General features: G+C 33.3%; 3 protein-coding genes across 5 annotated transcripts in view; 1 reads left to right on the top strand and 2 right to left on the bottom strand.

Moving 5' to 3' along the window:
- LOC108576374 (transmembrane protein 135-like) overlaps positions 1-2373 on the bottom strand; it is a 2926-nt gene extending 553 nt beyond the window's left edge. The window contains 7 exon segments of the mRNA XM_017939348.1: positions 8-30; positions 104-271; positions 350-608; positions 684-821; positions 823-960; positions 1223-1353; positions 1816-2373. Of these exon segments, the coding sequence (XP_017794837.1) occupies positions 8-30; positions 104-271; positions 350-608; positions 684-821; positions 823-960; positions 1223-1353; positions 1816-1959 (1001 nt within the window). The 5' untranslated portion in view covers positions 1960-2373.
- Positions 2374-4068: 1695 nt separating this feature from the next.
- On the top strand, positions 4069-8710 carry LOC108576400 (pyrroline-5-carboxylate reductase 2). Of its 3 annotated transcripts, XM_017939387.1 has the most exons (8): positions 4069-4253; positions 5209-5397; positions 6641-6778; positions 6854-6924; positions 7570-7740; positions 7858-8070; positions 8152-8317; positions 8410-8710. In XM_017939387.1, exons 2-8 carry the CDS (start codon positions 5322-5324, stop codon positions 8529-8531), a joined length of 957 nt encoding a protein of 318 aa, XP_017794876.1. In that variant the 5' UTR covers positions 4069-4253; positions 5209-5321; the 3' UTR covers positions 8532-8710. The 3 variants fall into 3 exon arrangements, with proteins under 3 accessions (XP_017794876.1, XP_017794878.1, XP_017794877.1); XM_017939389.1 differs by lacking the exons at positions 4069-4253; positions 5209-5397 and adding an exon at positions 6313-6330; XM_017939388.1 differs by lacking the exons at positions 4069-4253; positions 5209-5397 and adding an exon at positions 6344-6428.
- A 704-nt stretch (positions 8711-9414) lies between these two features.
- On the bottom strand, positions 9415-10930 carry LOC108576373. The gene is made up of 4 exons (XM_017939347.1): positions 10650-10930; positions 10451-10587; positions 10159-10365; positions 9415-10076 (listed from the first exon to the last, which is right to left on the bottom strand). The coding sequence occupies exons 1-4, from the start codon at positions 10820-10822 to the stop codon at positions 9415-9417; spliced, it is 1179 nt and encodes a 392-aa protein (XP_017794836.1). The 5' UTR covers positions 10823-10930.
- Positions 10931-11153: the final 223 nt, after the last annotated feature.

Raw genomic sequence — 11153 nt, 5'->3', positions numbered from 1 at the left:
TCTATATCTTCTTAATAAACAGGATACTAGCTAAAATAGATTTGAAAATTATTAGATTAATAAACAAATATGTTATGGTTTTTAGGTAAAAGTATTACAGTACCCTATAAAGTCCTGCAAAACCACCTAAAAACACAGCCAAATTTAAATTGCCCTTCTTAAAGATTACTGATTTTATTAACAGTGGTTTTTTAATTATTTTCTTAATGTCAAAGAACAAATTAATAGCTAGTTGAGCACATATAGCATAGTTAAATACTTCAATGCCACCCTGCAAATAAAAATAAGCTCCAATAAAATATATTTGAAAATATACAATCTTGTTTAATTTATTCATTTATGTACACACCTTTAGTATATAATGAGCACAGCTAAAAGGATGTGGACAAGAAATGTGTTTTCCTGTGAGCTTTATTTTTTCTATAATTTTCCTATATGCTTCAAGAGATTTCTTGAATATATTAAGATTCTTTTTATGAGATTTTTTATTTACATCATCATTTTTTATAGAACTTTCACTGCTATTTTCACTAACAGAACATGTTTGTGTTTCAATGTTTAAGTTATTTTTAAGGTAATCAGTCTCTTCATATTTTCCAACAAGGATTCTACAAACAATTGTTAATTTATATGAAATTGTCTGCAATTTTATAAATATGAAAAATAGTGTAAGTACTAAGTACCTCAAAATTTTATATATGGAATCATTCTTATTTGTTTTGGAGCGATAAAAATACAGTAATAGTGCTATACTTGTAGCAAAAATGTATGTTCCACCATGTGGGATTGGGGTATAATATCTTGACAAAGAAGTACAAAATTAATCTACTCACAATATTAGATACATATAAACATAATAAAGTACGTCGAGATGGCCTTTCAATAAAAATAGCTGACAAACTAGACAAAAAGGATGGAAGAAATGATACACTCAGAACATTGAAGTTTCCAAGCACTCGTCTGAAATGTACAGTTTTTTAAGTAAATATGATAATGCCACATAATTAAAAATATGTTAAATTAAATAAATCATATGTAATAATTATAATGTTAATTTAATAAGCAGTAACAAATTATGAAATGCATAAAAATCCTACTTCAATTTTTTAATTGCTAAAATTTAATTGATCCCCCCCTTAGGTGTATAATAATGTAACTATTACTCAACAATAGTGCTACTTGCATGACATATGAATAAATTTATAAATTCATTTATGCAAACCTTAGTGTACAAATAAACATTGAATAGGAAAAAGCACTCCATGAGAGGAAAGCTGTTGACTGTAGGATACCCAAAATCGTTTTTTTAACATCTCCTTTAGATGGTACCTTTCCTTTCATTAAAAGTGCAACCTAAAAAAAAACGAACGAGGGTAGAAAGTCTGTATATTATTAATCACAAGAGGATCATATCATTTCTTGCTTTCAGTCCGCCTAATTAAAATATTGCGTAACCTTTCCGAGCAATGAATAAAAATTGCGAAATCACGAATTTAAACATCTTTAAAGATCAGCGGACAGAGCAAATCTACCAATAACGAACTGTCAAGAGGTAACGCGAAATTCTATTTGCTGGTGTTTATCCTATATGGGGATTTAACCAATCATAATTTACGTGCGTAAGTATTACGGTGCCACCATATACTTAAATACTTTTCCTTATATCACAAATAATTAAATTCAATATATTAATTGTAAATTCTACAGGTTTGTACATCGATAGTTCGCGTTATTGCATCGATATTGGTTGCACGTATCAAGGACAGTGCAAGAAACTTAGATAAAGCAAAAGAAAAAAGTAATTAATAAACATACTACGTAAACCGTGGAGTATATCCTAAGACATTCTTGAAGAGCATGCAAGCCGAGACCAGTTGTTGCAGAGGTGCAGGAATCACCCCAAGGATGTGAGAATTCCTTACAGGATATATAGATACATTTGCTCAGTTGCGGAGGCATTCTTTTGACAACCAATTAATTTTGCGGCGAATTCACTTGCTGGTCACGAAACGTCAATTTTCAACGACGAACGTTGCATAAAGGAAAACTCGTAATGACACTTCCTCTGTCACACAGTTTTTGCTAACAGTTAGCTTAATATCGTTGCTGAACACTTTTTTGATCTCATTCTTCCGACTGTTACACGTTAATTTGAAATTGCGCAACGAGAACCGAAGAAGAATCAATTTGATTAAAAATCAATTAAGAGGGGCTATCTACCACTGAGTGATATTGGACTAGAGGATTAGATAAATGTGTTTTCTGGTTTGAACTTCGGTTCCTCGAACCAGGCTATCGTAAACACTCGTGTACCTCCTACCGAATGAGAAAGCTCACGATAACAAGCGAGTCAATGCGTGCGGACTGGTCGACCGCTCGTCACCGACTGAATCCGTGGTCCGCGATGCAACAACATTCACTCTCGAATGACCTTAAACTTTCACACCTGCGACCACCATTCGAACAAACCTTTCCAAATTGCAATAAACTAACAGCATACAGAAAAAAAAACATGAAACTTTTATCGTTATCTTTATAATTACAAACGGAGAAAACCTATACGAAATGTTATATTATTATCGCTGTCAGATAAGTATTTGTTGAATATTGCTATAATTCAAAAGATTGTACATATTAAAGAGTACAAGTAAGAGTACATATTATTTTTTTCAAAGTGCGTTATGTCAGAATATAGTTTACGATTACTTTCTAATTACACTTCCGGTTCACTATTGCCATAAACCTGCTTAACGTTGAAATGATACTAAGAGTCGCTTTATTCATGTATGTATATTAAATGAAAACATACATATTCTTATGAAGTTCTTATGTACAAATTTTTCATGCAAAGTAGAAATATCTAGCACTATCCAATATTTTACAAATTTATTTGTTTGAATTGAAACTTTGAATTTCAGCATTTAAAGGACAGTAACTTTGCATAACCTTTCGTTTTCAGTTTGAATAAATTATTTCAAGAATATAACATTCTGCGATAGAATTTCAAATTATTATTACACGCTTAATTAACTAATATAAAAGGTGAAGTACAGATATAACCTATTGTACTAAAAATTCTTTGATCGGGAATGTTTCGTGAAATAGTTGACAATGATCAAAAAGTAGAATATCGAAAAGTGTAATTCAGTTCTTACGCAACCAATCCTACACTATACAGAATGAAGCATGAACCGTTCTAAAGAAGGCGCCTCTTTCATAATATGTTCCAAAGTTCAGGTGATTAACAATGGACTTAACATGTTTTTACTTTGTTGGTCATTATATTTACTTAACTGTAACTAGTTTCATAATAGCATATAAAAAGACTTGAAAAAGTACCTGTCAGAGCATTATAATAATGAAGACACAGCTTTTTAGTAATAAAATACGACTTAAATATGTTACATAAAAAACCTTGACGTCTACTATCAATAACCAAATGAGTAATTAACTTAAAAAAAAGAACCAATAATCACTCAAACACTGATTTATTTAAAACACAATATGCCTTTATTGTCTATTGCTGTTTTTCTATGAAAGGATCAATGCCACAATGTTGACATGTGTATTGCACTAGCAGGTGATCGCGCAAGAGTATTACCACTGACATCTATGAACCACCAGCGAAACTTACTTTTACAGAATTTTGTAGCATGCGAATCGCGGGTCGTGTTTGCTTCGTCACATTCATAACTCTCGAGAAATCTTAAGAATAGTATGTTTAATTAATTAATTTTACTTTGTCTACTTGTAGAGATGGCGATTGTCGATAGCCTAAAGAATGAGTTGAATCGATAAATTACGTTCTCTAATTTTACCGATCCGTAAATTTTGGGTCTCGTTGTATTTCTCGTGAAAATAAATGCTGGTAATTCGACAAGGAACGAATCTCGTTGATACAGAGTTTTTTAAATGGGTCTTAAGGATGGTGTTATACCTGACTGTAGATAATTCGTAGTCCTATACGTTACACTTGGAAAGACACTGTATCAGATAAGGGGGTGACACAATTATATTTGGATTGTGATTGGCCGTGGCAGAATAGGTAGTTTTCCGTGTCTGATGAACAATAATTGTCAGTCGCGTTTCAGCTCGTCACGATGATCCACGGGGGTATATAAGGGCTGTGAAAAGAATTTGTGTGTTAAACCACTGTGAACAATTAAGAACGGAACGATCCCTCTGACAGTACGTTGTGAGATATTACATCAGAATCATTTTCCAAGAAGCACTAGGTGCAGTATGTAAATCACGTAAGTGTTTCTTGTTTACATACAAATATTTAAATAGATTTATAAATTTTTACGCAAGAATTGATTTCTTTTTTCAAACAAACGAACATTGCTACTGCTTTATTATTTATCATGGACCATAAGAGCAGGAAAGAAACTTAGGTAAAGCGAATTAACGAGAATGCTTTCACATAGATGTGTTACGTGCCCTTCAACACGTACACCACGTTCTTCCGAAATTTTACATGTTTGCTACGTTGTCATTCTTTCGAATTACATATACACGAACGCCCTTTCGATACAGGGTGGTCTATAAGTTACATTACCATTTTAATTAATTCTTTTTTATTATTGTTTTGCAATATTTTAACGGTCGAAACGATATTAGTGCAAAGCGTGTATATTACCGATAATCTACGTTACGAATGTAAATTCCTCGAATATACCTGATACCATAATTAATTAGAAAAACTTCCATTTACATCCGTTTCGATATTTCTGCTTCCGTAAAAATGGAAAGTGAGATACGTAATCGTGGGACACGATTAGAAAAACTTCCATTTACATCCGTTTCGATATTTCTGCTTCCGTAAAAATGGAAAGTGAGATCGTGGGACACGCGTTTACAAGATAACTTCATATAATCAGAGAAACTAATTGAATTTGATCATGTATCGTACAGATATGCAATTACTTTGGCGCGAACCTTGGTACAAAGTCCCAATAACGCTTAGATATAAAAACGATTCCTCACGCTCCCCTTTTACAATTACACCTTTCTTTTCTCCTTTCCACCACTAATTACAACACCTACGACGTTTCACTATACATATTTCATTCTTATCTTACGCTCAAATATCAGCAAACTATTCAACATCAATAAATAAATCATACATATATGTATGCGCACTGCACCTAGTGATCTCGAGTGTAAGCAAACCTAGTTGATCTTTCAAACACCTCTGTTTGCATGCAGCTTATCGTGGCGCCATCCACTTAATACCAACATACGATTGCATCTACTACAATATTTTCGTGCATTCGTAAGGAAGAAGAAAAAAAAAGCGAAGGAAAGAAAAAAGAGACAAGATGACCACTGGATTGAAAACAATGGAATTTCTACGATTAGGCCGACGTGTTCGTCGTCGTCTAAATGCCCGTAACGGTGAGTAACTGAAATACAAATGTGTTTCCATTGAATCCGTATCGCGATATTATCAAAGGATCGGCGATAACAGGGCGAAACGTGAATCTTATTAATCAACCGTTGAGTCTTTCTGCACGTGATACTGTTTATGTCGTAAGATTGTCACGTTTGCAAGTATGCAACGCACCGTAGATGTGGTTATGAAATATGATGAGTGAAAATACAGCGCTGAAAATAGTTGAAGGTATGTTTAGTAACACGATTGTTTGATAAAGTGTTAAGTAATTGTTCACTTTCAGTATGACGCTGCATGCTGCCGAAATTAATTTCAACACCTGCCTAAACGAATCACACATCACACCACAATGGAATACACCATTGTTTAATACAGATAGGGAAAATATTTTCCATATCGAACGTTATGGTATTCGTTCGTTTCGTCTATCAATAAACACTGTACTCGATTGTTTCTCAAGCAAAGCCAAGATTGGAGGACTGTACTAGTATTGAACAGAAGCGTCTATTGACTTCTTCAACTTATTCTGTATTCCATTCAGTTTCATTTATGCCTTCAATTGGCTAAAGTCTTTTGTTATTACCGAGAACGTTCGAACGTCGCTTGGCTCTACTTTTATCTGTTATTTGTCAAAACGGTAATTATGTACCGGACGTGTTATTAGATTTATAGAAAATCGCGCGAACCGATGAATTATTGCGCCTCGTAATTTTTACCGCAAAGGGGCAACATTCAATAATTCACCGCGAGGCGGTTTTTAGACGTTTATTACGCGCGTTCCATTCTTGTCACAAATGTGAAATAAACTCGTGTATATCGCTCATACAGGACCTTATCTCGCGCGTACGATTACATAAAAAAAAAGAAACTATTAAAATCGTCTGTGCTGAGATGAGGCGAGCAACGGGTACCACAGAAGCCAACTGATTTTGCTCGTAAATATCTCGATCGAATACAGTGTTCGTATTTTACATCGTGCGAATTAGAACCTCCGATCCCTCTCAGAATTATTTTTCGCGCTTACTTCTCTCGGGTAAGAGTATCAACATTTCCTTCGAATAATTGATAATCGTTCGATGAAATATTTGGAGGAAAGCTGAGTTAAATCGCGTTTCTCGTGATTCAGTTCTTCTTACGAAGTTGTGCTGGTACTCGAATCGCCTTGCGATTAAAAATGGATCGCAAAGTGACCGTGAGAATAGATCAATTTTAACATTGTAATTCAATGATGAATTTTTTGCGCAGTGAGTGACCAGCTTCTTGCCGACGGCGAGGAGAAGAGGAGGAGGATATTATTAAACATTGACACGAAGATGTTGAAGATCGGTTTCATTGGAGGTGGAAAGATGGCACAGGCTCTGGCCAAGGGTTTCATTCGAGCTGGTAAAAACAAATCAAATTGATTTTTTTATCGATTAGATATTTTTTTGATAAAAGATTATCATCCATCATTTTTAGGATTAAGCAAAGGTGAAATGATGTTGGCCAGTTGTCTCCCGAACGATGTGAGCAGTATAGATGCGTTTAAGGTGAGAGCGATACTATTGTTTATTGCACGATTTAATTTGTAATTGTTGCATTCCGAGATAAAATAGATAAAGCTGATAAAAGATAAACACATCATCCGGTTATTAGTATTATCAGCCTTAACATTTGCTTGGAAAAAACATCAAAACAACAAATATTTTTTGCTTGCTCGACAAACAGATAAAGAGAGACTTTAAATCCGTTTGTGAAACGCTTAACGAAAAATAGCGATAGTGGTAGTTTTCGAGCACGTACGTATTTATCGGCGTATCAAATTTGCCGAAAACGTAATCGTTAATCTCGACTCGATCGATTGTTCAGATCGAACGTATTAACGTTTTCAATTGGCAATCATCGTCGCATTAATGACAATTTCAATTTGCAATTCAAAGATATTGTATCTGAATATCATTTATGTCTTTAATCTCTCGTTAACCTATGCCGATGTAACAAAACGATAGTGTAAGATTCTTTTTTTTCTTCGTGAAATTTAAATCGCTCAATTAGCTGGTCGATTGTTATTTCTTGATCGTTATCGCGTCTAGGAAAATTTCCAATATCGTACGATTCCTTATCTTTTATTTATGATAACTCTATGAATCGTGTAGCAAATGCGACACATAATTACAATTGATTTCTATCTTTAGGAAATGGGATCAGAGACAGTATTTTCAAACGGACCAGTCGTAGACTACGGCGACGTTCTAATTTTGTCGGTGAAACCGCAAGTGGTTCCAATGGTTTTGCCAGATTTAAAGAATTACAACAAACTTTTACTCTCTATTGCCATGGGCGTTCCGTTGGCATCGTTAGAAAAGGTAATCTACGAATGCTTTACGACTCTTGCTTGTTGCGTAAGAGGATTTAAGTGGTCATAAATTTAGATACAACGAGAATCGCGTGAAATAATGTTTCGTTTATTTGTTAATGGAAAGGCTATGCCAGATGGAACACCTGTAATAAGGGTAATGCCAAACACACCAGCCCTTGTGGGTTGCGGTGCAACGGTGTATGCTCGTGGAAAAAATGCCAGCGATAAAGAAGTCGAAATAGCGGAGAAATTATTTTCCTCCGTTGGTTTGTGTGAAGAAGTACCTGAAAATTTAATTGACCCCGTTACGGCGTTGGCTGGTTCTGGGCCTGCATATGTAAATAAATAATTTCACATATTTTTAACTGAATTTATTGTGCAAGGGAAATGTGAAAATGTATTTTCTATTTGCGTGCAGGTATATATGATGATAGAAGCTTTGGCCGATGGAGGTGTAAAAATGGGTCTCATGAGGCCGATCGCGTATAAGTTGGCTGCGCAAACGGTTCTTGGAGCTGGAACTATGGTTCGAGACACGAATAAGCATCCAGGACAACTTAAAGACGATGTAGCCTCGCCAGCAGGTTCGAGAAAAATATATTTCAGATAATACGATATCTGTGCGTGTTCTATATGTATCTTTGATTTATCGATCATTTATTTGAACTTTAATCAGGCTCTACTATAACTGGAATTCATTATTTGGAACAACACGGATTGAGGTCAGCTATAATTGGAGCGGTTGAAGCAGCAACGAAACGATGCAGGGAAGTTAGTTCAGTTATCGAGAAGAAATAAATCTATTGAACGACGATCAACGAAAAATCTAGTACCAGCTGAAAAGAAAACGAGGAAAGTAAAAATGCACTGCTGTAGTCGTTAAAGTTTTAGAGAGGAACTTCAATCATAGTGATAGCACGCTTTAACTTACAATAGTTGTTCGTATCCTTTTACGTATGATATCTCATGTGTTTATTACGCGCACTTTACAAAAAAAAAATTGTAGTTTAATTTTTTTTTTTTTAATATTTTGTATATTTTGTACATAATCCTTTTAAAGTGGTAAACGTTAAAATGACGACTTATTGTGCGTTTAAAGCCTAGCCATTAAAACCATAGATCTGTTATTTTTTGACAGTAACATATTTTTTTTAATGACAGTGTATATAAATATGTTTTATATTTAATGATAACATTTTTTTGATTATGCTTTTAGCATATACGAAAGTAAGAACATTAGAAGGTGTTCTTTATTTTAACAAAATTTTATAACAAACTTTATAAAGGCTACAGAAATATATAGTCTTTTATGTTGTAATACATATAAAATGATGTATTATTTTATACTGTTATTTACACAAACAATGCACATTAAATACTGTTTTCAATATTGAAATGCTGAAATAAAGATTAAAATTATTATTAGCGTTATTATTAACGCTCACGTTTTACTATGTATGTAAAATAAAGTGTACCATTATTTGTACTAGTAACATTTCGAGAGTATCTTTTTTATGGTAATCCTAAGATATCCAATATTTATGAATTTGTATAATTAGAACATATAGCAACATTAGGAACAAAAATAATATCAGAATATAATTTCAGAATATAAAAACTTTTTTCTATGTAATAAAATATAGGAAATATTTATAATTTAGTTATCAATAGTATTTGGTAGTCAATTATTCTCTTTAGATTCTGCTCGTTTAAAACCAAGATTAAACTCTGTCTTAAACATTTCTCTATAGTAACTCTCTTTAACAATATCACTTTCTGGAATACCATCTTCTTTACACTTCGATATATACAATTTATGCATAGCAGCTATACTTAATCTACAGTCCAGATAATTCTTTTCTGTACAATCCATTGGATTTGTTGATTTTTCTGTTGGAAACGATTTAATATGTTCGCGTACTCTATCCTTCACGTTTTCACTTTTTTTCGTTTTTGGTGTATGCCTTCCTCTTTGGTCTGGTCCTATAATTCCGCCAGGAGATATTCTTTTTTTGTCCATTATATGGCGCACAAACTTTTCGGATAATGCAAAAGTGCTGAGAAACATACATTTGCATACTGTAATAAATTCTCCCTTCAATAAAAGGGAATAGGTGAAGGTAACTTGTCTACGGTGCTCGGATTTAACGTTTCCTCGACAGCGAGTTCGTTGTTTCGGAGATTCCTTAACCGATAATGCGACATACTGTTTTCGTTGTTCCCAATTGCACGTTTTCCAAAAAATATTATGCAGCTCTTCCCGTGCTGCTTCGTCTACTTTTTCCGAGCAATGCATACGACATTTACAGGGAGGTCCCATGGTCTTTGCTGGTACTATTTTTCCTATAAATTGTAAATATGTTTATGTTTTTAAATTGTAACGTTTTTTATTTTCGTTTTCGATTTGAAAATTTATTCAAATCACCTCCAACTCCAATGTATTCTTCACCTCTCAATCTAGCATTTTTTTTTATGTTCACTTTCCATAGCTCTGGATGTTTTGTACGTTTCAAGGGTTCCCTATGTTCTCTTAAAGTTTTTGATTTCTTCAGTTGTTTAGATTTTACTGCTTTTCTTCTATCTATCTGCGTTTCGTCCAATGAATTTGGCAATTGAATATTCATTGGTTGATCTTAGAAAAATGTTGGGGTTCATAAATTGATAAGAATAAAAAAAGGATGTTGTTACTAATGTAATTAAACATTACTATTTATTACTTATTAAGGAATTTGTTGGAGGAACTACATTTTGTTGATACTCAGGTTGTGGGATTATATCTGCAATAGATGTGTCCTTCCACCACTGAACATTAATTGACGTATCCATCGAATTACCTATTGGAACTGTCATAGTTCTTAAATAAAAAAATTAGAGTTGATTTGTATAAAAATGTCGCGTGTATCCTACACTTTTTACTTGCCTATATTATTTTGATACTTGTAATAGGGTAGTTCATGAGGTAATGACTGTCCCTGATTCATATTTATATTTGGCTCATCGAACCAAGTCCCTGTTTCCTGCTTTATTATTTGATCATTTTGATTGTATGGATTTGTTACTATCACATTTTGCTCCATTCTGTTGTCCATTACAATTACATTATTCAGAATTTATGTATCAAAGAAATTATATACAATCATTAAATAGAAATTTTTGGCAATTCATTTTATTTTTATGCCACTTTTTACACAACTACATCCATTACCTCTCAAACAGAGATAAAAAGGTGAAAACTTTTATAAACACATATTTACTATATTTTCTATTTTGCACTTCACTAATTGGTTTCTAGGTTATGTTACATTTCTTTGTTTTGAAGTAACTCGATGGAGAGTCTTCATACATTATTTATAATGACAGATAATGACATGCATGATAATATGGAATAAAAATGATATAAAATTTGAATCAGACAATAAA

Source organism: Habropoda laboriosa, unplaced genomic scaffold, assembly GCF_001263275.1.
Source record: "Habropoda laboriosa isolate 0110345459 unplaced genomic scaffold, ASM126327v1 scaffold291, whole genome shotgun sequence".
Taxonomy (NCBI): domain Eukaryota; kingdom Metazoa; phylum Arthropoda; class Insecta; order Hymenoptera; family Apidae; genus Habropoda; species Habropoda laboriosa.
The sequence above is the reverse complement of the archived record's forward strand: the minus strand, read 5'-3'. Positions and strand labels throughout refer to the sequence as shown.

Coding starts and splice junctions, on each gene's coding strand:
- LOC108576373 (XM_017939347.1), bottom strand. CDS start 10,822: ATGGACAACAGAATGGAGCAAAATGTGATAGTAACAAATCCATACAAT. Junction 10,588..10,649: donor TATCAAAATAATATAGGCAA/GTAAAAAGTGTA, acceptor TTTTTATTTAAG/AACTATGACAGTTCCAATAG. Junction 10,366..10,450: donor TCCAACAAATTCCTTAATAA/GTAATAAATAGT, acceptor CATTTTTCTAAG/ATCAACCAATGAATATTCAA.
- LOC108576400 (XM_017939387.1), top strand. CDS start 5,322: ATGACCACTGGATTGAAAACAATGGAATTTCTACGATTAGGCCGACGT. Junction 5,398..6,640: donor TCGTCTAAATGCCCGTAACG/GTGAGTAACTGA, acceptor TTTTTTGCGCAG/TGAGTGACCAGCTTCTTGCC. Junction 8,318..8,409: donor CGATGTAGCCTCGCCAGCAG/GTTCGAGAAAAA, acceptor AACTTTAATCAG/GCTCTACTATAACTGGAATT.